General features: G+C 38.0%; 1 protein-coding gene across 2 annotated transcripts in view; it reads right to left on the reverse strand.

Annotated features, from left to right (window-relative positions):
- The window catches only part of PLCB1 (phospholipase C beta 1), a 669446-nt gene that overhangs the window by 114735 nt on the left and 527430 nt on the right, over positions 1-27281 (reverse strand). For both annotated transcript variants that reach the window (XM_038571644.1, XM_038571645.1), the window contains exons 19-24: positions 24362-24516; positions 20680-20844; positions 18765-18864; positions 17970-18074; positions 16833-16942; positions 1672-1804 (exon numbers count right to left, since the gene is read on the reverse strand). In XM_038571644.1, coding sequence (XP_038427572.1) covers positions 1672-1804; positions 16833-16942; positions 17970-18074; positions 18765-18864; positions 20680-20844; positions 24362-24516 — 768 coding nt within the window. The remainder of the gene's footprint in view (positions 1-1671; positions 1805-16832; positions 16943-17969; positions 18075-18764; positions 18865-20679; positions 20845-24361; positions 24517-27281) is intronic.

Consider the following 27281-nt stretch of genomic DNA (forward strand, 5'->3'; position numbering starts at 1 on the left):
AAGACCATTTTTGCAATACATTCTGTACCATTTTAAAAATGATTCTGTAAGTCATATTATTTCAAAACATCAAGTTAAAAAAATCAAGTGCTAAAATGCCAAATTTTCTTTTACTGTTCATAGCACAAGACTATATTTACTCACGTATTTAAATGACTTATTTATATTCCAGAAGCACTCAAAATGTTTGTATTTGTTATATAAAAAATCTTCATTTGAAAATGTCACTCTTTCAATCAGAGAAGGACAAACATTATATGGTTTCATTCATTTGGGGAATATAAAAAATAATGAAAGGGAATAAAGGGGAAAGGATAAAAAAATAAGTGGGAAATATCAGAAAGGGAGACAGAACATGAAAGACTCTTAACTCTGGGAAACGAACTAGGGGTGGTGGAAGGGGAGGTGGGCAGGGGGTGGGGGTGACTGGGTGACGGGCACTGAGGTGGGCACTTGAGATGAGCACTGGGTGTTATTCTATATGTTGGCAAATTGAACACCAATAAAAAATAAATTTATAAAAAAATAAAATATCACTCTTTATGGTAAAATTGTCTTCTTACCATTATTGATCTCAACAGCCTTCTTGAAATTACAGGCCCCAGTTCATGTACATTTCTCACAAATTCAATATTATTTGTTCTTGTCAAAATCTCACTCTCCCCCATGAGAATTACCCCTTTCCTCCCAAATAAAAGATCTGGATTTCATCACTGCTGTGCTGTAGTACGATGAGGAAGGAAGGAAAAAAAAAAACCATACCTTCATGGAAGGAAATTGTTCTTCCCTTTTTTACTTTATATTAACCCATTCAACAAAAGTGATCAAGTTCATGCTATTCCTCAGGTCTGTACCAAGTAAGCATCAAACTGAAGCCTATCCTGGGAAGCTTACCATCCACTGGGAAATGGGGACATATATAGGATAGAGACTTGCCTAAAACAGTCTTAGATCAAAGGCCAAAGTTAGCTGCACAGAACTCAAAGGATTTTTCTAAGAAGTGAGATAGGCGTGGATCTTTGGTAGTAGAGGAACCGAAAGCAAGAATTGGGACCACAGGGAATTGTGTCCATCCTGACTTCACTCTTCACTAGCTATGTGGCCTTCAAGATGTACTTATTCATCTCAAAACCAATTTCTTCATCTGCGCAGTGGGGAAAATGACAGAATAGACCCTCTTAGCCTTAGTCAATCCACTTGAAAAGCTGAGCAGAATGCTCAGCAGTCAGTGGGTACCCAAGGCCACTGAAAAATATGTTGGAGGAAGATGGAAAGGAATTATTGGCAGAGACTTAATTGGTGACATAGAAATAAGAAGATGCTTGTCAAGTGTTGCTGTTTATAAGTCTCATGAAGAATCCTTCACAAACTCTGCGAGTGCATGGATTAATATTGATCACTAAATACACATGGGGATCTGGGTGATGGTTTGTTGTAGCCTCATAAGTTATTATCAGAGCCAGATGAGCACTCATGAATCTCTCTTGGCATTTGTTTTTTATTCATTCATTCATTCATTCATTCACTCCACATTTCTGGAGCTCCTCCTATGTCCTTGCATCTTTGCTTCCTTGATATTCTAGGTAACTAAATCACACTATCTCCTTGAGCGGCACAAATAAACTAGAGGCTCTTAGTCATGTTATACAGTTCTCTTTCCAGAGTGTTTACCTGGAGCTGGTTGGCTGTGGAGGGCCTGGGAGGGTGGTTTGGGTGCCAGAGATGTAGTGTGATTCACTCCGTTTTCTGCTGGATTTGTCCCAGCTTCACTTGGAGCTTCTGACGGTGTTTCCCCAGGATCAGCCTATAATCATAAACATCGTTTCATTTTCCAATTTTTTACCGTTCTTTTGTGACCTTCTTAAGCCAACAGGGCTACATTTGAGTTAGCGTTTTCACGACACATCTGGAATCTAAAATATCAAATTGAAACTGTCTGGAAAACAGAAAAACACCTTGGTGTTGAACCGTGACTATGGTGGGTTAATTATACTAAAAAACACTGATTTGTACATCTTCCAATGTCCATGCCTTTTTGTAATGTCCTCTCACACTGACTCTGGACAGGGCCATATGATTTGCTTAGGTCAGATGAGACAGTAGCAAATTTGATGCAAGCGGAAGATTGAGAAGGCACTTGTGAATTTTTCCTCTCTTTCCCAGACTCCTGCGACAGTCATGGAGAATAAGACACCATGTAGAGGAAAGCTGATTCGTCTAGGTAAGGATCTCCCCGACTAGCCAGCGCCGGCTGACCATAAACACATGAGGGAGTCCAGCTAAGATGGGCTGAGACTGGCCCAAAGCAGCAGAACTGCCCAGCTAACCAGAAGACTCATGAAAAATAGTAAGTCATTGTTGATGTTGTAAGCCACTAAATTTGGGAGATGTTTGTCATACAGCAGTAGCTGATTTGTACAGTGGTTTACAAGTACAGATTTTGGAGTCAAATTTACCTGGATTAAAAAACTGGCCTTGCCACTTAGTTTTTTAAAAGATTTGCTTACTAATTAGAGAGAGAATGAACAACAGGGGCAGGGAGAGAGGAAGAAAGAATCTCAAGCTGGCTCAGGACAGAGCCTGACACAGGGCTTGATCTCACAGCCCTGAGATCACAACCTGAGTCAAAACCAAGAGGGATCCCTGGGTGGCTCAGCAGTTTACCACCTGCCTTTGGCCCAGGGTGTAGTCCTGGAGTCCCAGGATCGAGTCTCACGTTGGGCTCCCTACATGGAGCCTGCTTCTCCCTCTGCCTATGTCTCTGCCTCTCTCTCTCTCTCTTATGAATTAATAAATAAAATCTAAAAAACAAACAAACAAATAAAAAACTAAGAGCTGGATGCTCAACCGAGCCACCCAGGCACCCCTGCCTGGTCTTGTATAGTATTAACAGTGTTGTATTGGGCAAGTCACTTAATTCTCTGCCTCAATTTCCTCATCTTTATAGATGAAGATGTGTCTGTACTGAGTGTCATTATATTATGTACACTGTAAAGTTGTTTAAAGGATCAAATAAGTAAATATTTGTGAAATGCTTAGAATAGTTTCTGGCACAGAGTGAATAGGTGTGCACAAAATAAAAAAAAAGTTTTGAATTTGTGCAATACTACCAGTGAAAAGTAATAATAAATGCATTGGAATTTATGAAATCTCCACTCCATCCCCTCTAGCAGCTAGTCCACTGTGTTCTATGTAGAATAAATATATAATAAATGTTTGTTGAATAAACATTGTTCTTTATTAAATAACTGCCTCACTAGTCATCACATACCATTGCAACAATACATTTGAATTCTTAAACGCTCTGCAACTCTTTTCTTAGAATTGCCTTCCAGGTTCATGGCAGATATTACTGACCCTGGCTATCCCAATGTTCTACTTGGTAGTACATAAAATATATATTATATTAAGAAAGAGCCTGAAGTCATTTGAAGCGCAACATTGCGATATTTTGCCATGTGACTACACACAGCAGGTCATATGAAAACATTTCTATGAAATGTAAGATGAAAATTATTGTCACAAGTGGCTTTTACTCTGTCCCCCAATGCATTGTTCAAACACAAATTCCAAAACTGCTTTAATTGATGGCAGAACTTATCATAACAGATCATCCCTACTTATCTACAATGGTCAACTCATGGCTAGTGGTATTGAAGTGCAAGAGATGAGCTCTGGGGCTAGTGGCTGGAAATGAAGTAGGAGAGGCAAGAACCTAAAGGAAGAAATTAGCCAGCCTACAGAACTCACTGTGGTAGAACTCTGCCTTTTGAAAAATGGCTACTTTGGATGGGTAAGTTCTACTTTGGTTGCATTAGTAAATTACATCCATCAGGAAAATTATCCCTAGAGCATTATGCCAAAGGGAGGGACTGCATATTTTTTGTTCACCAAAAAATTGCAATGTTGGGGTGCCTGGTTGGCTCAGTAAGAGGAACTTGTGACTCTTCATCTGGGGTCATGGGTTCGAGCAGACATTGGGTGTAGAGATCACTTAAATAAATAAAACTTTAAAAAAAATGGCAAACTAGGGGAATATGATCCAAACAGAGCGCATGGAAATGTTTTCTTTGGCTCACCCAATGTTGCCAAATATTTTAATTAAGGAGATTTTTTTTTTTGTTAATAAAATAAATTTCTTGCTTTTCTTGAAAAATCAGATCGGCAACATTGGGCCTGTGTTCCCCATGTTGGGCTGGCGTGGAGCGGTTCCTGTTCTTCTTAGAATTGTTCCCTCCTTACTCATTTAGGCTTCACCTCTCTCACTCCTGCAGGTATTTGGTTTTGTGGGACACTTGAGAAGACTGACATATATCATAGATGTTTGGCCACAAAATTCATAGAGGAGATACATTTACACTGCATGGGAGGGACCGACGTAAAGGGAATGTGGGAAAGAACACTGGGACACCAGCAAAGTCATCCACTGGGCCTGGTCCCCTGGGTCGAACAAGGAAGGGGAAAGCTTCCCAGCCTCCTGGCCACAAGGGTGCTTGCAGTCACCAAACTCAGTGCCTGGGAAACCAGGAGGGAGGGTCCTCCTGTTCCATGGGCATCTGACCTTCCTCATTGATATCCAGGCAGGTTTCTGGAACCATGTGGGAGATAAATCACATTTTTTTCCAATGTGAAAGCTGGCTAAAAATAGTCCTCTGGAGGGAGAAAGGGTAAAAGAAAATTTTGACGGAGGAAAAGAGGTGATGGCAAGCCAGCTTTCAGAAAAGCAATAATATGTGGCTGTTTTTGGCCACCAAAATGAGTGTCTTGGGGGATTCAGGCTGGAAGTGTGTCCAAAATGAATCCAACAACTTATTTTCACCTTGTATCAGGTTTGCAGACATTCCATGTAGCTGTATGCCCTTGGAAAACCAAGTTCAATTGTCAACTTGAGTCAAGTTGAAGGAAAAATAAATCTCTGCTTATCAAGGTTATGCAAGACAAAGCCCTACATCCCAGAAACTGACATACTGTATCAATGCAGAGAGATTTTTTTAAAAAAGATTTTATTTATTTATTCACAAGAGACACACAGAGAGAGGCAGAGGCATAGGCAGAGGGAGAAGCAGGCTCCCTGTGGGGAGCCCGATGAGGGACTTGATCCCAAGACCCTGGGATCATGACCTGAACCAAAGGCAGACACTCAACCACTGAGCCACCCAGGCTCCCCAGACACTTTTTTTTTTTTAAAGCAGCTAAGTGTTGAGTAAACATACAGGCACACATGTTACAGTTATAATTGAGGATAAAGAGACCAAGGTTAGTTGCTGGATTTTGAGGTAAGCTTTGGAGAAATGCTTGCTTAGTCCAGGGCTCACTCACACCCTCAGATTCCTCCCAAAAGGTGGATTGCATTGCAGAACCCCAGGTGGCGCCAGTCACACCATACAATTTTTTTGTCTTAAAGATTTTACTTTTAAGTAATCTCTGCATCCAATGTGGGGCTCGAACCCACAATTCTGAGATCAAGAGGCATACACCCCACTGACTGAGCCAGCCAGGCGCCTCACACTGTTCATGAATAGGCAGTTAATGGAAATGATGGAAATGAGCAAAGCTGACTTAATGCAACAGCTCTGGCCATGCCCAGAGCTAGACAGGGAGCTCCTGGGAAGGTGCAGGTGCCACTCTGCTTCATACCAGCCTTTTATTGCCCAGGCTTCAAAAAAAGCTGGAAAACTAATTTTGCGTGTGTGTGTGTATGTGTGTGAAACTGCCTAATTTTAAGTCACTGAGGCCAAACAAAGCACATCTTCAGACCACATTTGGCTCAGAAGCTATTTGTACACTCTGCCCAAAGGAGCAGAATTTTCTGGAATTCTGGGATTGTGTCAGGGTGAGCAATGAACCCACAGCAATGGTGGAGTGAGAGGGCTATGCTGGGAAATGCAAAGGGCCAAAGGACCTGCAAGTCCACCATGCCCTATCTCCTGGCCCCAGTGACTGGACAAAGGTGGTGAGAAAAGGGCAAGTGAGGACTGAATGCTAGACTGAGGAATCTGAGGGCTCCTTGACAGTTTTTGTTTTTGTTTGATATTTGTCAGGTGTCTCTTATGATATTCCAGAAACAAATTTTATTTATTAGTTTCATGTGAATCTATGATGGTGAATACATCAGACTGATGTTTAAGATATTGTGTTAACCAAGGGCAGGATGTACAAATTCTAATACCTGTCTGTCATGAAGAGTGCTAACAGAAGCAACTGTAGATCACTCAGTGCTAGATGGTATTAGACACACCAGCCTCACTGCAGCCAGCGTGGGATGCCCTCTCAACTCCACTATAAAGGAAAGGAATCCAAGACATTGGGGTTCCTGGGTGGCCCAGTTCGTTAAGCGTCTGCCTCCAGCTCAGGCCATGATCTCAGAGTCCTAGGATCAAGTCCTCTGTCAGGCTCCCTGCTCAGCAGGGAGTCTTTCTTCCTCTGCCTCTCTCCCTCCCCACCATTCATGTGCTCTCTTTCTCGCTCACTCACTCTCTCTCAAATAGATAAAATCTTTAAAAAAAAGAAATCCAAGGTGTCATTAAAGGTCTTTTTTTTTTAAGATTTCGTTTATTTATTCATGAGACACACACACACAGAGGCAGAGACACAGGCAGAGGGAGAAGCAGGCTCTATGCAGGGAGCCCAATGTGGGACTTGATCCCAGGACCCTGGGATCACCACCTGAGCCAAAGGAAGATGCTCAACCCCTGAGCCACCCACATGCCTCTAAAGGTCTTTACTAAAGACTTTATTAAAAGTCATATAACTTGCTAGAGGCCACACAGTTAACAGCAGGATTGGTGTTTGAATATGTCTTAGAGTTTAAAGTCTGAATTGCACTATTGCCCTATTTCATTCAGTATTCTGTGCTAATAGCAACTTCTAAGGAACTTAATTTGAAGCTGAAATATAGAGATGTGTAAATGTAAGCATCATTCTCAGAGAGCTTACTCGGTTACACTCAAAAGGCATTATTCATGTATAAAAAGCTAAATGAGTTAAATAGAACAGCTAAACACAAATGCCTGTAGTAATAATACAATAGTAGAATTAAAATTTTGACATCATCACTGGAAAGTTGAATAATTCCCTTTTATAGATATGTGAGCTGAAAAGCAGAAACCAAATTCCTTGTCGTGCTCAAAAGAATCAGTGGAAGTCAACACCTATGACTTTATTTCTGCCCAGTCTTTTCCCAAATATTCTTTTTTATCAGTTTGAACAAAATAAGCATGAAATCCTTTCACATCTTACTGGAAATTACAAAATAAACAAAAGAACAAGAAATGTCAGTTTTGTCAATTTAATAGAGATCTTCCTGGAATCCAATTAAATAAATTTCAAGGAAAGTTCAGAAAATAGTTGCGCTAGAGTTCGCTTAGTTGGGTGGAGAAAATTGTGCATAATGAACAACAGCAGTAGGTGCTTGCCCTCTAGTGGCCAAATGTAAGTATTACATTATTTTTTCCTTCAAAACATGGAATAATGGATCTGTTACAACACCAAGATTTTATTTTAAAAAAATTATGTCTTTCCTACTTCCAAAGAGAACAGAAGTGACTTTAAAGTATAACACAAGTGTATAAATAAGAGGATAGCTGGAAAGACCGTTTTTTGACAAGTTTTGCAGGAGGAGATGCCATTTGGTATGCTAGTTGGAAAGACTTCCCTCCACGGCATTGAAAATTTGGATCTGACAATCAAGGAATGGAAAACTAGGATTTGGAGGATTTATTCAAGAGGGTAATAGAGTAAGTAAGAGGTCTTCCAGATACCAAATATCTATTGTATTACTGGAGGTGTTGGGTCATGCTGACCTGCCCGAGTCACCTAAAAAGTACAGTCCCCTCTGTGTAGTGTTTAGGATGACAGCAGCTTGATTCAGATACCAGATGAATAAGGGGCAAGGTCATCAGTTTTTTACAGAATATCAAGGTCAAGGTTTATAATTTCGTCACGTAGAAATCCAATCCAGTCAGGACAGGTGTGGGCAGGGAGGATGGTTTTGCCAGAACTAGCTTTTCCCTCAGGATAGAACTCCCTCAAACACATGTATTAATTGGTGCCTTGAATTTATATTACCTGAATGAAATTAAATAATGTATCAACTGCACAGCTCTAAGGAATTAAAAACATCTCTAAAAACCTCCTGATGTATGTAATCTGAAGTATTTCAGGATGCAGTATACTAGTATTTGCTGACTAGTATACTAGTATATACCGGCTTTGAAATGAATCAAAAAATAAGACAGAATAATGAGTGGATAGAGAGATGGAGAGAGATATAGATGTGATAAAGCAAAGGCATCAAAATTTAAATTGTGGAACCCAGGTGATTGATACATAGATATTCATTACACAATTCTTTCAACATTTGGGTACACTTAAACATTTTTATAATAAATGATGGTAAAACTATATTGTGAAGAATCTACCAGACTGAGTTAGATGCATGAGACAACTTTAAAGAGCTGAATAAATTTATCTGTTGACTTCAGTTTTTGTCATATCTGTGATCGCATACAAAAATCATCAGCATTCACATCGTATCTTTGTTGAAACATCTGTGACAGCTGTAAGTTGACATGTATATGCATGGATTTTAATTAATGTTAGTCTTCCTCCAAATTATAAGGCCTATGAGAGCATCTGATTTTGCTCATCATTATATATAGTATGTGATGCCAGCATGGTGACTGGCAAAGTTGTGTTCAAATATTTTTTTATTGAACGAATAAATGAAGAAATTTGCATTTTGTTTTTAGCTCATATATAATTACTACATATACTATCACTGACAAGTTCCTGAAACTAAAGAACCACCCATTATGCTAACATAAAAAAACACATTTTTTGAATGAATGAATCAGTGAGTGAATGAAGATGCTGCTCTTTCTCTTGTCTGTAGAGAATCTGCATTTGATTCAGAATTACAGCAGCTTATTTAGAAAGAGATTAAAGGGAGACACTATTTTAGATATGTTACATATGTTATCGTTTCTGCCAACTTTAAGGAATATTTGATATACTCTCCAAAGAAATCAGAAGAAATGAATGCTTCATAGTTGGGCAGATAAAACGGATTCTTCTTTTTAAAATGAAAGTAGACCAACCACCCTTAACATCCATCTTGTGGGAATGTGTCTTTCAAATTAACTAAGCCAGATCACTTGGCAAAGACTAGGGTCAATCACTCACAGAACAGATTCAGGACAATTCCCTGAGAAAACAGTTTCTCCTGCACCCCTGCTTGGATTCTGTGATAAAGCTGACATTTTAGAGTGGATGGAATAGTGACGTTTTAATTCTACATGGGGAGAGCCCCATGTAAGAAACAGATGTAGGACTCCAAAGCACTGGTTCTCAATGTGTTGTACCTTAACCAGCAGCAGCAGCATCACTAACAAACTCATTAGAAATGCAAATTCACCCCGGACCTACTCAGTCAGAAACTCTCAGGGCAATTGGAGCACTCTGTGCCTGAAGAAGTGATCCAGGTGATTCTGACAGATGCTTCAGTCTGAAGACCTTGCTGCTAAAATTTGTAGCAGCAGCATTACTTGGAAACACCTTAAAAATGCAGAATTTTGTGCTCTGCTTCAGAACAATTAAATCTGAATCTGCATTGCAACAAGATCCCCAGATGATCTGTATGCATATTAAAATTCGAGAAGCCTCAGAGTGAAAAATCTTTTCATTGAGAGTCACACTTTTACAATGCCTATGGTATGGGACCTGGCATGGACTACAGTATTCAAATTTCTGGATGTATAGCTGTTTTGGGCAGATGAACTCAAAGCTCCTTAGTTGAATCCATCGAAATGTGAAAAATTGTTATGGAGGAGGTTTGTAAAAGCAGTGAAATTGAATCAATATTTGAGTAGTTTCAACTCAAATTCATATATGGTCTTCTCTTGAGAACTCATTGAAAAAGACTAGTTCCTCCCTTTTTTGCCTATTGCTCTTAGGCAAGTCAATTTACTATTATAAGCAACCACTCCCTCTTTTAAAAATGGGGATTATATATTGTCTAGTTAGGGCTCAGTTTTATCCAGGGCACCCAATAAAATGCCTTGGAAACTCCAAAGCTGTATAGAAATGAAAGGGATAATGTCATTATCTAAAGGACATTTCCAGGGGAACTTTGGGTGGCTCAGTGGTTGAGTGTCTGCCTTTGGCTCAGGTTGTGATCCCGAGGTCTGGGGATCTAGTCCTGCATCAGGTTCCCCTTGGAGTCTGCTTCTTCCTCTGCCTATGTCTCTGCCTCTCTCTGTCTGTCTCTCATGAGTGAATAAATAAAATATTTTTTAAAAAAATAAAGGACATCTCCAAAAAGGCAAACTTTCTCTTCCTACTCTATTGGATGCTTTAAAGTTCAGGGATTGTGAGAAATTATTTCTATAAATTGGCATTTTGCTCAGTTATTATTTGGGGAGAAAGATTTTCATTTAAAGAGAATCCAAAATGACCAGTAAACCTCATCTTAGATTTTAGTGCTGAGTTCTTGAACCATGGATAAGGTATCAAACTCTGATACCCAAAGCTTTCTCTTAAATTAAACACTGTAACCTTATGAATCACCTTGAATTTTTGCTGTCATTATTTTACTTGTGAAATCCACACTAGTAAGACCATAAAATCTTTTTCTTTTCAAATAATCAAATCCCATCAAAGGTGCCTATAGTACCATACACTGAATAAGGGAATAAATTATTTTAGATGCATTCCAGCTCATTTATAAGAACACAGGAGTCTGACAACTTAAAAACAGGCCTCTTGGAATGAGTGAAATTATGGTATTACTAAACAACTTTCCTTTCCAAAATCAAAGTGATATGTAAGACCACCTTCATTCATATAAGACGCAGAAGCCAGTGTGCAAACTAATCAAATGGAACCCACATATATAAATTTCACTATTGAAGAAGAATATAGTATCCAGTGATGTAAATGAGGGGAAGAAGGAATCTTGACATTTGATTTAACAAAAAATTTAATTCAAAGGATGCTACTGTTTAAAGTAAAGGTCTTATATTCTGTACCTAGTTATTCAAACAACATGCTATAGAGGCCAGAAAGAGAAATGAAGGGCTAGTCCTTGTTAATGGTTACTAGAAAATTGCAGTTTTGTAATTGAGGTAGTATGATGGGGTGTAGTGGAGACCCTAGCTACTCAAAGTATGCTCCACAGAACAGTATTATCCTATCACCTGGGCTTGTGAGAGATGTTGAGCTTCTCTCCACCCCAGACCTGCTGACTCAGGACCAGCATTTCATCATGATACCCTGGTCTGCACATTAGACTTCTAGAAATGCTGGTATAATACATGAATTATGGAGCTGGATGGCTTGGATTTCAACACCAACTCTGCTCCTTATTGGTTGTGTGACACTGGCTGAGAAATTGAATCTCTCAGTACTCAGTTTCCTCATCTGTTAAATGGGAATAATCATAGCAAACAAGACATACGGATGCTTTAAGACGTAAGTGTATTAATACATGAAAGGGCTCAGAACAGTGCCAGGTACATAGTAAGTACTCAGTAAAATACTTCTGCATTCCCCAACATGCTAAAAAGCAAGTGACATCCAAATATCACATTTGGACATTAATGATGTCACATAATATTTTGTAATCAATACATTGGGTATTTACTTTTTTCTCTTTACAGGTATATTTTAAAAATAGAAAATCAGGAGTGTTACTGAAGTCTTATCAGGCATTTCTAGAACCATATGAAAACATTAGAGTTGTGAAACTTTTTAAAAATTAAGAATTTTTTTTAAAAGAGGGATGCCTGGGTGGCTCAGTGGTTAAGCGCCTGCCTTTGGCTCAGGGTGTGATCCTGGAGTCCTGGGATCGAGTCCCACATCAGGCTCCCTGCATGGAGCCTGCTTCTCTCTCTGCCTGTGTCTCTGCCTTTCTCTCTGTGTCTCTCATGAATAAATAAATAAAATCTTAAAAAAAAAAGAATTTTTAAAAAAGAAAAATATATGTATACCTACTTGTTAGAAGAATATATACCAAGAATGTTAACAGTATCTGCAAAATTACTGAGGGCCTTTTTTAAAAAAATTTTTTATTTATTTATGATAGTCACAGAGAGAGAGAGAGAGGCAGAGACATAGGCAGAGGGAGAAGCAGGCTCCGTGCACCGGGAGCCTGACGTGGGATTCGATCCCGGGTCTCCAGGATAGCGCCCTGGGCCTAAGGCAGGCACTAAACCGCTGCACCACCCAGGGATCCCTACTGAGGGCCTTTTTAATGGTATATTATGTTTAAAATTTTCTATAATACCTTTCAAAATAAAGAAATAGCTATAAGTATTATAAAGCCTTTGTTACAATTTAGATTAGGTAACTTTCTACAATTTTACTAACCCAGCATCCTGAATGACAACTTTAAAAGACACAATATAAATCCAGAAACTCAAATCTCTATTCTTTAACTTACATAAATATACGTTGGATTTCTAGATAGGTATCCATCTATCTTTTCACATGATCTGAAACAAATGCCTAGTGTTCAAAGCATGGGGGAGTTTTCAACTTGCCTACTTATTTGGTTTGCAAATTACTCTATGAAGATAATTTATTAAAGTATTGCAAATCTGGGAATATTTTGCAGGTCCAATGAAGTCTTGAATTTTCAAATAGAAATGACCTTTATAACTACCAAGTTAAAAGGATTATACTAAAAAAGTCTTTGCAGCTAAAATAGTGTCCCCAGTGCCTGCCATGTCCTAGATAGAATTTTCTTTTGAGAAAACCACAGCTACTTATTTTCAGTGGCCTCATTCAAACAAACTCACATTATTACAAGGCAAGATAAAGGGCACACTGGTGTTCAATGGTGTGGAGTGACTCTTCCTAGCGTTACATGATAAGGGCAAATGATTTTTTGTCTTGAGCTTCAAAAAATGAGGTCATTCAGGGGTTTGACATTTCAAAGGAAAAAAATTATATTTTCTCTGTTGGACCATTTGGAATCTATGGGATTCAATGCCTCTAAAATTATTTTTAAAACAAAATATCTAAATAGCCTCTAAATTTAATGAACATTATATTTACTGAAAATCCTTTCTGATCACCATTGCTAGAGGAGAAGCAAAAATAAAATTGACCTAAAATGCTACTTCTGTATTTTTGTAGCCATTAGTGTTGCATTCTCTTTAAATAGAGTTTTGATATGTGATGTTTGGTGCAAAGATAAGGCTTTGAAAGGACAGTGTGACAGGATCCCTGACATCTTGAAGCCCCTAGGTCTCCCACTCCTTAGAGTGACATTTTTTTTGCAAACACTAGAAAAATGGTCTCTCTGGTGCTCCAGTAAAATACACCATTAGGAGACTTTTTATTTCAACTGCCATACTATATAAGCAGAAACTGACGGTGTCTTGAAATGTTCTCTTCAACTGTGGGCTCACTCCTTGGAGAACCTGGCTAACAAATATGTAGACATCCAGGACAGAAAAAGTATTGCTTCTAAATAGGGACAATACATGAAATTTCACTTGAAAATGCTTTCTTTGAACTTCTATTTCCTAGGAGGGAGAAAACACACACACACACACACACACACACACACACACACACATCCAGTTGATTAAAGAGATTCCTGTTTTCTAACTGGAGAAGAATGTTATTAGGGATTATTTCTACCTACACAAATTATCTTTACTTTAAATTGTATTGTATTACATATGTTAGTGAGCTAAAGCAAGTAGAAGAGGAAAGAATTCTGGAGCTTCTGTCAGATTTCTAAGGACAGCCTCTAATTCCATATTGGTGTCCATACGAGCAAAATGAGAAATTCATTGAATTTTCTCCTCTTAATCTTTTCAAAGGTCATTGGAAAGAAAAAGTGCTATGATCTTTAAAGAACCACAGAATTAAAGAGGTAACTATTGCCATCACTCAAATTCTGGTTTCCAGACAAAACAATTCAGGAAAGGCATTCATTCTTGATTTTCAGTATAAAACGGCAGCTAGGGCAGCCTGGGGGAGCTCAGCCGTTTAGCACTGCCTTCAGCTCAGGGCCTGATCCTGGAGACCCAGGATGGAGTCCCACATCAGGTTCCCTGCATGGAGCCTGCTTCTCTCTCTGCCTGTGTCTCTGCCTCTCTCTCTCTCTCTCTCTCTCTCTCTCTTGAATAAATAAATATAATCTTAAAAAAAAAAAAGGCAGTTATTCAGCATTGTTGTGTTCCCTCTAAGCAGAAGGCGACATGGCGGTGGTTTTGATTTACTGAGACAATGGTCTCAGGAGAAAACTGCAGGAAGGTGAGGAAAGCAGGGTAAGAGGGAAAGAAGATTAAGTTTAAATGTGGTCTCAGCCTGGAGTCCAGCCTTAGCCTTATCCCATGGGGGCTCAGGAGTGTGAACTGCAATACAGAAGTTGCCCACCCAGAAGCAAGTCACCTGGGCTCTCATTCTCCTGGATCTTTCATTTGCTTGGCATGGGTCACTCCATTCCAGGACTAGCCTGCCAGACATCTGCAGCAAAGTAGTTCCTATCAACCCAGGCCAGTTTTCTGGAGAAGTCTGTGGCCGTGAGCCATCTGCAGCCCACACCTGCAGCAACCCAGTGGTAGTGGGTGAAGCAGCACTAAAAAGAAGCTCTGGGTAGGACACCAAAACATCTACTTGGAGGGTGAGAAGGCTCCCTCCTTCTGTGAGCCCCACACAAGCAGTGAGTGCTTAGACTAAGCCTTCAAAATTCACGCAGAAGAGGGCCTAGGTGTTTTTCATTTGTTTTTCCCCTCTGCAGATGCTAAGTATAGATGTTAGAGGCTCAAATAACTTTGGAAGTATATTTATGTCTGCTGTTCGCCATACTTTTCTGGCAGTGTAAAATTTTCCCATAACCCTACTTACTGCATACCACAAAAAGCATTATTTACGAAACTTATCAGTCTAAGTCTAAATTTAAATTTCTTTAAATTTCACTCTCTGCTGGACCTATGGGATATGATGCTGGCAGTGTAAATAAGAGCCTGGAAAATGTTACTTTTATGTTGAATATTATCCTTCCCTTTCCTTTCCTTTTTTCTCATGTTAAATTAGTTCAAAACATATCCTAGAGAAAAATTTTCTAAAATTATGTACAAAAAACAAGGAAATAATCATATATGTACTCAAAAATGTGTTTACATATATGTTCACAGAAGATCTGATGGAACAGAGAGCGAAGAAAAGAGTGGAGTATTTCAAATATCCAAAAATAGGGGATTGGAAAAATCAGTTACGGTATGGCTATATGACAGAAGACTGTGAAGTCATTAAATGTTGTGTCATAGAACATTTAATGACATGGAATATATTTGCAGTAAGTGAAAATAAAAGGTTAAAACACAGACTGTGAATATTATTCCATTTTATGAAAAACTGTGCATAAAAAGACTCATTATGTATACACTCCATATTTACAGTGTTATGTCTGGGTGGCTTAGGTATTTGAATTACAGGTAAAATCTTTCGGATTTTCTTTTCTCACGTATAGTTTAAAATTTTTCTATGATAAACCTAGGTTTCTTTTGGAATAAGAAAAAAGTTATTTAATAAATTATATCAGCTCGGGGCACCTGGGTGGCTTAGTCAGTTAAGGGTCCAACTCTTGGTTTTGGCTCAGGTCATGATCTTGGGGTCATGGGATCAAGTCCCGTGTTGGGCTCCATGCTCAGGGAGGAGTCTGCTTGAGATTCTCTCCCTCTCCTTCTGCCCCCTCCTCCCAGCTTGCATGCTCGCTCTCTCTTTCAAATAAATAAATCTTTAAAAAACTAATTATATCAACTTTAATAGACTTGCTATTAGTTATAAATATCCAAACAATTTTCAAAATTTTGTTCTCCCATTCTGATAGTTCTCCATTTTTGTCTCATCTTTCCCCATGAATCTATCCTTAGAATATTCAAATGAAATATGAAAATACCTCATTTCTTTCACTATTTTTAATATTGGCATCATCTCTAATCACTAAATTATATTTCACTTAAAAAAAAAAACAAAAAACTAAAGGACTCGGGCAACCCGGGTGGCTCAGCGGTTGAGCGCCGCTGTCGGCTCAGTGTGCGATCCTGGAGACCCAGGATCAAGTCCCACACTGGGCTCCCTGCATGGAGCCTGCTTCTCCCTCTGCCTGTGTCTCTGCCTCTGTGTGTGTGTGTGTGTGTGTCTCATGAATAAATAAATAAAATCTAAAAAAAAAAAAAATTCCCAACTTAAAAAAAAAAAAAAAAAAAACACCGAAAGGACTGCCCGTCTACATAGAAGCTTTCTATTTTTAAATTTCACTTCTAATATTTCTAGACCCTTCCTTAATTATTCTTTGCATTGTGGCACCTAATTTAGAAAAATATACCAATTGTTTGGAAATATATAATGTAATACTAGTGATAGATATTTGATGGCCCAAACTATACACCAGGCATATGTATTAAGGACTTTATGTATTATGAGAAGTCACAAAAGCACTTTGAAAATTCTGCACTTTAGATTAAAGACTAAAGAAAATATTAAATGAATTGAGGATCATCCTCTTTTCTAAGTGCTTTAATCACCTTTAATCAATATGAAATCAGTTAGAACTTCAATCTGAAATGTCAAAATGTGCACTGTTCTATGTGGTCACAAAAGGAGATGCTGGTCACAGAATACCAGAGGAGAGTGAAATATGAAAAATTCAGTCAATCATGTAGATGTTTTGTGAGATGATGCTGAGCTCCATCAAAGTGTTTTTCCAATGTGCCAGTTTCTTCTCGTGAGGTGTGATGTTACATAGGCAATGCCAGCCACTGGGTGTGGAAATTATGTTTAATGCCATGCATAAGATTATAATACTCACTCACCTCTTTCTTTACTTCTTCTTCATCTTCCAGTGTCAAAGCAGCCAGTTGTTTAGCTCTCTGTTCCATCAGATTCACATATCGTATTGGATTTGACAAAGCTTCAATCACATCTAAATAAGGAAGAGATATTTTAGATCAAAAGTCCTGGATACATTGATAGCTACCATTCATTCATCCATCCATGCATCCATCCAACCAACCATCCATCTATCCATTCACTCATCCATCCATGCATTCATTCATCATCTTTCTACTACTCACCTAACCCATCCACCAATTCACCATCCATCTTCTACTCTTCCATCTACCATGTAACCCTCCACTCATCCATCCAACATTTTGGAAATGGACAAGAGTCAGGACCCTTTGCTGCAACCTCAGGAAGACAGAACTCAAAGGAGTTCAGCTCTGACAGCTAAACTGGATAATAGGCTCTAACCCAGGGTGCCTAAATATTCCATAGTTTTTAGTTTCTTTTTGAGGGTCCATCCATTCCAGCACTTGTCCTATTTGGCCCAAATGGTGTTTCATAAATGTAGGAAGACATTTCACATTTTAAAAAGCCTGCTTTACAGACTGTTTAACAACCTAAAGATTGCACAGAATCCTTCATACATGATACTGTCTAGCTGGAGTGAGTTAGGCCTGCCATCTTTGGATGGATATGTGCTCTAAGTTTGCCACAGTCCGTACTATACCACTCCCCAATACCTCACAACCAGGCCACTTAACATTATAACTACTTAAATTTATGATTCCTGGTTAAAGTTGTCACAAGTTCATTCTTCTAAACTTAGAATTTCACCCATGATGTGGCTTCTGAAACTGGCTGAAGACAAATTCATTGTATAGACCTAGATACCCTGCTGTAGCATCAGGTAGCATGGGTTAGAAATTGCTAGATCCATAAGAACAATACCAATAGCAGATAAATATGCTCATACTTTATTGGGACTTAAATGAAATCAAATGAAATTGTATCCACAAAGGCTTGAGCAATTTAATAAATATACCTACATAAATAGAAGTAATTCTGAGGCCAGAATTTGCTGCTTATTTATGGTCCAGATTTCCATCTGAACCACAAAAATATGGATGGCCCCAGATAGAAATATCCCCTTGAGGTAAGTTGTTTACCTGCATAGGTATCTGGGACATAGTCTTTCACCTCTATGTAGACAAACACAGCTGGAAGCATCAGAGGCTGGTTCCTCTCATTCCTCAGACAGATGTAGTGATAGCCTGGAAAGGTGACAGCAGTACTGTGTATCGCATATTTTCTTCACAATGTTAGTTATAACACAGGAACATCTATGTGATGCAGGTGTTTATTTTAGGTGGCTTTGGATGACAAACAGGTCACTTCTTTCTCATTTTAATTGCATGGTTTTACGTGATTTTTTTTTTCCTCGTCAGACAGGAAAACAATGTTGATCTTGATTATTTTCCTTCCCAAACATGTTTTTTTCCCACAAAAGAGAATTTAAAAATGCATGCCAGAGGCTAAATTATTGGTCCAAATTCTTCCCCTGTACATGATTTCTTGATTTGGGGCTTAGCCATGTGCTTTGTTTGGGACAAGGAATATTAGTGATGTGGTACAAACAGAGCCTTAAAATACACTTGCAGAGTCAGGCTTGCCCTTATGCATTCCAGTGGGCTGCCATAAAAGTCCATACTGTGGGTGCCACTGTTCCTTCAGAATGAGCACACATGGAAGAGACCTAACTCCAGCCCACAGCCGCATGGCTGAGCCCAGCCAAACTCTGTCAACCCACAGACTTGTGAACCTAAGGATAAAGTACTTGTAATAAGCTGCTGAGCTTCCAGATAGCTTCCTAAATCATTCTTTAACCACCACCTAAGGTGGTGATGGTTTTCTTTACAACTTTGATAAGTAGTATATCACCATACTATCCATATTATCCATACCTGGCCGAATTGCCTGTACTGGCAAGATCCGGTGACCGATAAATTTACCTCCTTCTTCATAAACTGCTATCCTCAAACAGGCCAGAGAAGGAAGAACCACCTACAGGTAAATTAAGGATACTTGTGGTTAAAGAAGAAGCAACTCCAAGAAAGAATCAGAAACGTAATATTCAAATATGCCCTGTGTTTCAATTTCAAGTAGAAGTTTCTACTTAGCCAACTGATTAGAAGCTAAGTTGTTGCTCTATAACTCAGATTTTCAAAAGGATTACCGGAGATACAGCTTCAGCTATGCTTTATCCCTTTGTCCTGAGGAGGGATTCGTTCAACATGTAGCCCATTTACTTTTGACATGAACATTCTCAACATGGAAATGATAAAAGTTTAAATATACGTTTAAATATAAAGTTAGTAGTCTTATCACTATTTGAGAATTTACTATTACATTTTCTTCTTTCTTTTTCTTTGAGAGAGAGACAGAGAGAGCATGCGCACACACTCACTTGAGTGACGGGTGGGGAAGGGAGAGAGAAAATCCCAAACATGCTCCACACCCAGTGTAGAGCCCCATGTGGGGCTCATTCCCATGACCTGAGCTTCAAAGAATCAGGCATTTAACCAACTGAGCCACCCAGATGCCCCTACTCTTACATTATCAAAGCAAACTGCTTTCATATTTTCTTTTCTTTTTTTTGGGGGGGGGGTTTCATATTTTCAAAGCAAAAGCACAAATGCAAAAAAAAACAGCTTTCAGGACAGCTTTCAAAATGAGATTGCTTTATAAATAAATCCCAAGGGCAGCCCAGGTGGCTCAGCGGTTTAGTGCCACCTTCAGCCCCGGGCGTGATCCTGGAGACCGGGGATCGAGTCCCATGTCGGGCCCCCTGCATGGAGCCTGCTTCTCCCTCTGCCTGTGTCTCTGCCTCTCTCTCTCTCTCTCTGTGTCTCTCATGAATAAATAAAATCTTTAAAATAAATAAATAAGTTAATTAATTAATCCCAAATTAGCAACAAGTAATTGTTCATTTTTCCCCAACCAAGGAAAACATGTGTCTAAAACATGAGGCTGACTATATCCTTCAGAACTTAATTTCCATAACAAGAGCAAACTAACACTTATTGACTATTTTCAAAGTGCCAGACATTTTATAAATATTTTCAGTGTATTAGGGGATATTTATTAATAACTCGTTGAAGTAGACACTACTATAAAATCTGAGTAACATATTAAAAATAGTGGGATTACAGAGACATTTAACACAGATGTACTCTATAGAAGACACCCTGTCTAGATCTTTGGCCAGATAAAAGCCAAGGGTAGATATTCTATTCCACTTTCTTTTTTTTTTTTTTTTTTTCTCTATTCCACTTTCTACTGGACTTCTGCCTTCTTCTGTGTGGCAAGCACGTGTGAAGAAGATTTGCCTTTTTGGTATCAAGTGGAAAAACTTTTAACTCTGTCAGACAAAATCCAGACAAGATAGAATGACCAGCTGCCTGAGGCTAGAGTTATAGGAAATTTAATTAATATTATTTTTTTAAGGAAGTATGGAATTACGGACTTCCTTCTCTCTGCTACCATATATATTATTCTCTACTTCCCACTCTACTTCACTTGAGTTAACAATAAACCTATATCACTTATCTCTTATTTTATAACAGGATCTGAGTTAAATTATATGTTTTTCTGGTTTTCCAAATGAGGCAAACTAGAATTAATAAATTAACAACACAATTCTAAAAACCCAAACAAGTCATTTGCAGAGATCTTGAACAGTTTTTAAGACCCCCCCCCAAAGTGCTATTGCTTGATTAATGTGCAAATTCCCAAATAATTCTTCACGTATTTTTTTTTTCTCAGAGTGAAACACCTTAAATATGCGGTTACATCTCATATCAAGGATATGAGACCAACCTTTTTGAACACAATGGGCTCTTCTTCCCAGACAGGATTTACAGCATTTCCTTGTGATGTTTTGGTCTTAAATGCCTTCCTCCTTGTGTCCACAGGCAAACCAAACATATCCACTTCCACGTAAGTCCCAACTTTCTTATCAGAGAGAAACTGACCTGAAATAATCTAGAAATAATAAAAAAGAATTCTTGATAAGTGAGTAAGTGATAGAAGAGCATACTTGAGGGAGGTACAAATGCTGGTTGAATCATAGCCAAAATGAAATAGAGGCAAGAGTATAAATATAATTGCTTTTTTGGTTAAAGAATTGGTAGAGGGCAGCCCGGGTGGCTCAGCGGTTTAGCGCCACTTTCGGCCTGGGGGTGATCCTGGAGACCCGGGATCGAGTCCCACATCGGGCTCCCTGCATGGAGCCTGCTTCTCCCTCTGCCTGTGTCTCTGCCTCTGTGTCTCTCATGAATAAATAAAAATCTTAAAAAAAAAAAAAGAATTGATAGAGGGACACTGAAAATGATGATTAGAAGGAATCCATTAATAGGACAAAATTGTATACGAGGAAATAAATGAACAACTACCAAGAGTTTGATGAGATTATACCTTTTGTACTTGAGATACATCTGTTAAATGTTGAAGATGGATCTTAGAGCCAACTGAATATAAAGATTTTTCTAATACTTAAAGATGTTACAAGAGAAAAAATTCTCATTTTAGCATGATTGTAAATGAAGTTAAAAGGTTATCTGAGAATACAAATTTTAAACATAACAAAGTAGAAACTCAAGCATTTAAAAAGTTTCCTTTTGTTCATAAAATTCAACATGGAGGAGTGATTGTAACTCTATGCCATTCAATTCTCAGAGTTGTTATACTTTCAGTTTTTAATTTTTTTAAGTAGGCTCTACGCCCAGTGCTCCAGTGTGGAGTCCAGTGCAGGGCTTGAACTCACAAACTTGAAAGCAAGACCTGAGCTGGAATCAATAGTCACTTAGCTGACTGAGCCACTTAGGCACCCCCAGAGTTATTGTACTTTAAATTAAAAAAATAATAATAATAATAAAAACAAATCTCAAATATCAACTTTATTTTTTTTTCAAATATCAACTTTAAACCATCAAGCCTAGTTTATCATCACTATCATAACCCCAACCTGTTAGCCATCCACGTGATTATGGGTATCCTCACTTAACTACAAAATTTATGGTTATTGTAGAGTTAAAAGAGAGCTTGAAATTACATATTCTGGTGGCTAGGAGCTTTCTGAGCTCAAGTCCATGAAAGCAGACAGAATTACCAAGACTATGGTGGTGCCAGAAATGGGATATAATGGCAGCCTGAGAATGGCCCTCAGAGGCTCAGCAAGGCCAGTAAGCAACATGCTCATGTGTCAGAAATTTCAAATAGGTTAGAGACAAAAAACAAGGAAGAGGCTGTCTGAATTTGCCCCCAAGGTAACTCATTTCTCCTGAATGTTCTCTTTAGCCTGAGTGCATGGGGATTTCCAGCAACAATCTCTATTTAATTTGAGGTTCTATGTGAGAACAACTTAGCAGACATTTTATATGTGTAAAACTTCAAAGTTATGTGAGTCACACTGGGAAATCAGATGCACCAAGGATTCTGTGTGATTAAGATGTTTGATTAAAGCAGAGGCCCTTAACTAAATTAACAACACCACACCCTCAATGTTCCCAACAGTAAAACAAAATGGTGAAACACCTTTTGAGCTCCCGAGTCTATTCTGGCATGAGGAAATCTATGTCAGAAGGTCCAAATAGAGGCACCACTGGATGGACACAAACTGTCTCTTGGTTCTGGCTGTCATGTTAAAGGCAGGACGGCTCGGCAGCCTGGCCTGTTCACTCTAAGTACACTAACCACTCTCCAGCAGTGTCTCCATTCTGGACTAAGGTAGTAGTTCATATCTGTTTGGGTCTTAACTGTTTCCCCTCAACTTACTTTCCTGTTTCTAGGTCATCATTTTATAATTACTTACACCATCATGGGAGAATCTTAAAGATTTTTTTAAAAGAATATTTATTTATTTGAGCGAGAGAATGCAGGGAGGAGCAGAAGGAGAGGGATAAGAAGGCACCATGCTTAGCACAGAGCCTGACAAGGTGCTTGAAGTGATGACTTGGAGATCATGACCTGAGCCAAAGCCTAGAGTCGGACGCTTAACCAACTGAGCCACCCAGGTGCTCTGGAATCTAAAAAATAAATAAATAAGCAAGAGCACCTGGTGGCTCAGTCTGTTAAGCATCTGCCTGCAGCTCAGGTCATGATCCCGGGGTCCTGCTTCAGGCTAGCTGCTCTCCTTCCATCCCTCCTCTCTACTAGTGCTCCCTTGCTCTTGCTCTCTCTCACTCTTTCTCAAATAAATAAATAAATAAAATTTAAAAAAATAAATAAGCAAGCAAACATGCACAAATAAAAATGAATTGGCACACAAGGACAACATTAGTTTGATCCAACTAGAGCAACAATTGACAAGGGTTCTAAAAATAACATTCGTCCGTGTGATGCTTAGGAGTTTATCTTAATCAAACTCGGCAGGAATTAAACATCCTTTGCTGAAAAGGATTTCCTAAAATAAACATAATCTCGAAGCTCTAATTCTGCCAACTCCACTCTTCAGATACATGGCGTGAAATAATTTCAGAAGATATAATTTTGAGACACTTCACTGAAATTTTATTTTTGATCTTTGGTGTCAAGTGACATGAATTTTCAAGTAAAACTGGTCTCAACAAGCTTAGGGTAGATAGAAATTAGTGAAACTGTTACTTTTTTTTTTTTACATAGTTTTTCATGTGCTTTTGGTTTAAAGTCAATCTAAAAATTGCATTTATGTCCAATAAAAAATGTTTCTTAGTTCCACAGTTATCCGGCTAAACAGGAGAGAGAAAGGAAAACTTAAAGAAGTAAATTAAACAACCACAACAACCAAGACCTTAGAGAATTCAAGTAAAAATCTCTTTGTAAAATCATTTTTCATTCATAGTACAAAAATACTTTCTTGTAGCTAAAAAAAATATATATTTGATGTAACATCAATTTCAAAAACAGCAGAGATCAATTTGAATTAATATTTTAGGGTCAGATGTATGTTTAATGAAATAATTTTCTTAGTTAATATCATTACTCTGTGTTTTAAGTCCCCAAATCCTCTGATAGATTTTCTTTTTTTTTTTTTTTTTTTTTTTTTTTATTTTTATTTTATTTTTTTTTATTTTTTTACTCTGATAGATTTTCAAATGGTAACTTGGGAGCTTTTATTCAAAATTTAACAATTTATTGAGAAAATGTTTCTTTTTTTCTAATTTTGCTCGGCGTGGTTATTTTTCTAGAACTAATGGAGAAATAAAAGACCAGAAGATTCCTCCAACATGGGTCGCTGGCAGTTACACCGAAAGAAAGGACCAACCATGGTGACTCTCACCAACTTGGTTTATTGACTTAGGGTTCAAGTTTTATCCTATTAAAGAATAGGGCTTAGTCCCTTTATCTCATGCATGTGGCTTCTGAAACTTGTGATTCAGATTTAGTCCTTTAAGAAAAAAAAATGCATAAAGGGGTGGAGATATTGCTAGCTCTAAATTTTTGATGACAAAACTCCTTTAAGCAAAATAGGTAATGTTTGAGACTTTTGTTGGGGACAGTTTTGTAATAGAGAGGTACATACCTTGACAGATAAAGTATTGGCCACTATCCCATCCACGATGCCTTCGGTGAATGGATCAAAATGCTTGTCAGGTCTCCTCATGAACTCTGGCTTTAATCTGTAGCCACTTTTCCCATTGTATTCATACATCCCCATATTTATTTGCATAGCCAGGTCTGAATATCAAAAACACAAACCTTATTGTGACAATATTTGTGTCTAGAGCAAGAAAGATTGTATTACAGTCCATTTTTACTCCCCTTTTAAAAAAAGAAATATTTCTTCATTGTAGAAATTTAGGAAACACAGATAAGGAAAAAAAAAAAGTCAAGCTGTAATCTCCAAATCTAGAGATAAACCGCTGCCAACCGGTTGGTGTATATTGTTTTCCTACTTCAGATATGTTTGAATGTGTAGTATATCCATTTCACTAGATATTTGTCTGCTTTAATTTTAACAGCTGTACAAATTCTTTTGAATAGATTAATGTGAATAGATGTGTTACATAAGCCCCCTCTTGGGTACAGTTTTGTGTCTTGTAATTTTTCACCATTACATATGGTGTTTTGATGAATATCATCATGGTGAAAGCTTGGAAGCCATCATTAAGGGCATTATTAGGAGTGAAATGTCTAGGTCAAGAGATATGTTCTGGGAAAAAGGTATATTTTTTTATAAGTCTTGTCAAAATGCTCTTCAGAAAGCTCATGCCACTTCTGAGAATGGACTTCCCTACACCTCACCAACTGTGAACACCAGAATTCTTTTTTTAATTTACAGGAGAAAAGGATTTCCTTTCTGAAATTTGCATTTCTTTTGTTTCTTCCCACCTAATTACACATTGACTCCTTTCTAGTGGACAAAACTTACAGCCAAAGTTTTCTAAGACTCAGTTAATATATGAAATGAATGTCCACACTAATTGCAATTGGTAAGATTTGTAAAAAAAAAAAACATTTTAAAGTCATCAGGAATCTGGGAAGCTGTCATTTGTTCTGGATTGTCTGAGTCATGATTCATCTCTACATAGGTGGACAATAGCAAGGTGATCGTAGAATTATTTCAGAGTTCCATGTAATCAATCATTTTTAGAGTAGAGAAAATAAGTGAAGTTTTTTTGCCAATTTATTAAGCTATGATAACTATGATACAACAATTGGACAAAGTACCCCCCCCAAAAAAGAAAATGACCGACTTATTATACTTGAAGAAACTGACACCAAAAACTTAAAAAAATTGCAATAGCAAATCATATGTTCCAAAAAATAACATACAACAAGGAAGTAGAATTCATCCCATGAACAAAAGGATAATTACATATTAGGAGCTCTATTAACTCACAAAAGAAGAAATGAATACATATGGTTATCCCAACAGATGTCAAATAGACATTTAATAACATTAACATAAATTCCCAAAAGACTGTTATTCAATTAGGATAGGTGCCTACAGTAGTCCCCACCTATCCACGGGAAATGTGTTCCAAGACCTCCAGTGGATGTCTGAAACCCCGGGCAGTACCAAACTTGACATCTACTATTTTTTTTTCCCTATACACATAGAGCTATGACGAAGCTTAGCTTATAAATTAGGCATGAAAAAAAAATAAATTAGGCATGATAAGAGATTAACAACAACAACTAAGAGCAAAATAGAAGGATTATAACAATACACTGTAATAAAGGTTATGTGAATGTGATTCTGTCTCTCTCTTTCAAGATACTTACTGTACTGCACTCATCCTTCTTTTTGTGATGATGTGATATGATAAAATGCCTATGGGATGAGATGAAGTGAGGTAAATGATGTAGGCACTGTGACATAGCATTAGGCTACTTTTGACCTTCTGACAATGAATTAGAAGGAGGAGCATCTGCTTCCAGACCCTCTTTGACTATGGGTAACTGAAACCATGGCAAGTGGAGCCACAGGTAAGAAAGGCTATTGTATTTTTTTAATGTGTGGAAGATTATTTGTTTCAGTCACAGCCAATACCTACTCAATGAAATTCCCCTTAGTGTCAGGATGAAGAGAAAGCTACCCACCCTTAATACTATTATTTAATATTATTTTAGAATGGTCAGTCCAAAGCACTACCAAGGGAAAAAACAGAGATGTGATTAAATTGTTGTGATTGTGTGGGATGCTCGGGTGGCTCAGTGGTTGAGCGTCTGCCTTTGGCCTAGGGCATGAACCCAGGGTCCTGGGATCGAGTCCCACATCGGGCTCCCTGCGAGGAGCCTGCCTCTCCCTCTGCCTGTGTCTCTACCTCCTCTCTCTTTGTATCTCTCATGAAAAAATAAATAAAACCCTTAAAAAAATAAAATAAATTGTTGCCATTGTATATCTACCTGAAAAACCCAATAGAAGCTACTGGCAAAATAGGCTATTATGAGAGCTTGGGAGGATGATTATAAAATATATTTATTCATAAAACAAATATACAAATATCAATATCCAGAAAAAAATTGCTAAAAATATAATGTTTTTAAAAAAGGATTTCATCTAAAGAAACTAGACCTCAGGTGAAGACTAGTGATTTTGCTAAGGGACATAATGTAAGAACTTTTATGGTGAAGAGAAAAACATTCTTTCTGTGATAAGAAAACTAAAAATTAAAAGGTGCCGGTTTTCTTCAAATTTCCTCGAATTATAAATTTAATGTGATTTTAAACAAAATTGTTTTCCAGTAGGGAGAGGGAAACATAGTGTAACAATTAAACTAATGTAAATTAGTTTTGATTTTATTCAAAATCCCATTTCTTTCTCAGTGGGGAAAGGGGAAATAATTAATAAATTAAATTCATTCCAGTTTGCAATGGCAAGCAATGAACTAAAAATTAATAGCCATGAAGGAGAAATTCTACTTCCGGGTATTAGACTGTATTATCAAACATTACAATAATAACAGTGAGCTATTGGCTCCAGGAAGGCAGACAAA

Source organism: Canis lupus, chromosome 24 (genome assembly GCF_011100685.1).
Source record: "Canis lupus familiaris isolate Mischka breed German Shepherd chromosome 24, alternate assembly UU_Cfam_GSD_1.0, whole genome shotgun sequence".
Classification (NCBI taxonomy): Eukaryota; Metazoa; Chordata; class Mammalia; order Carnivora; family Canidae; genus Canis; species Canis lupus.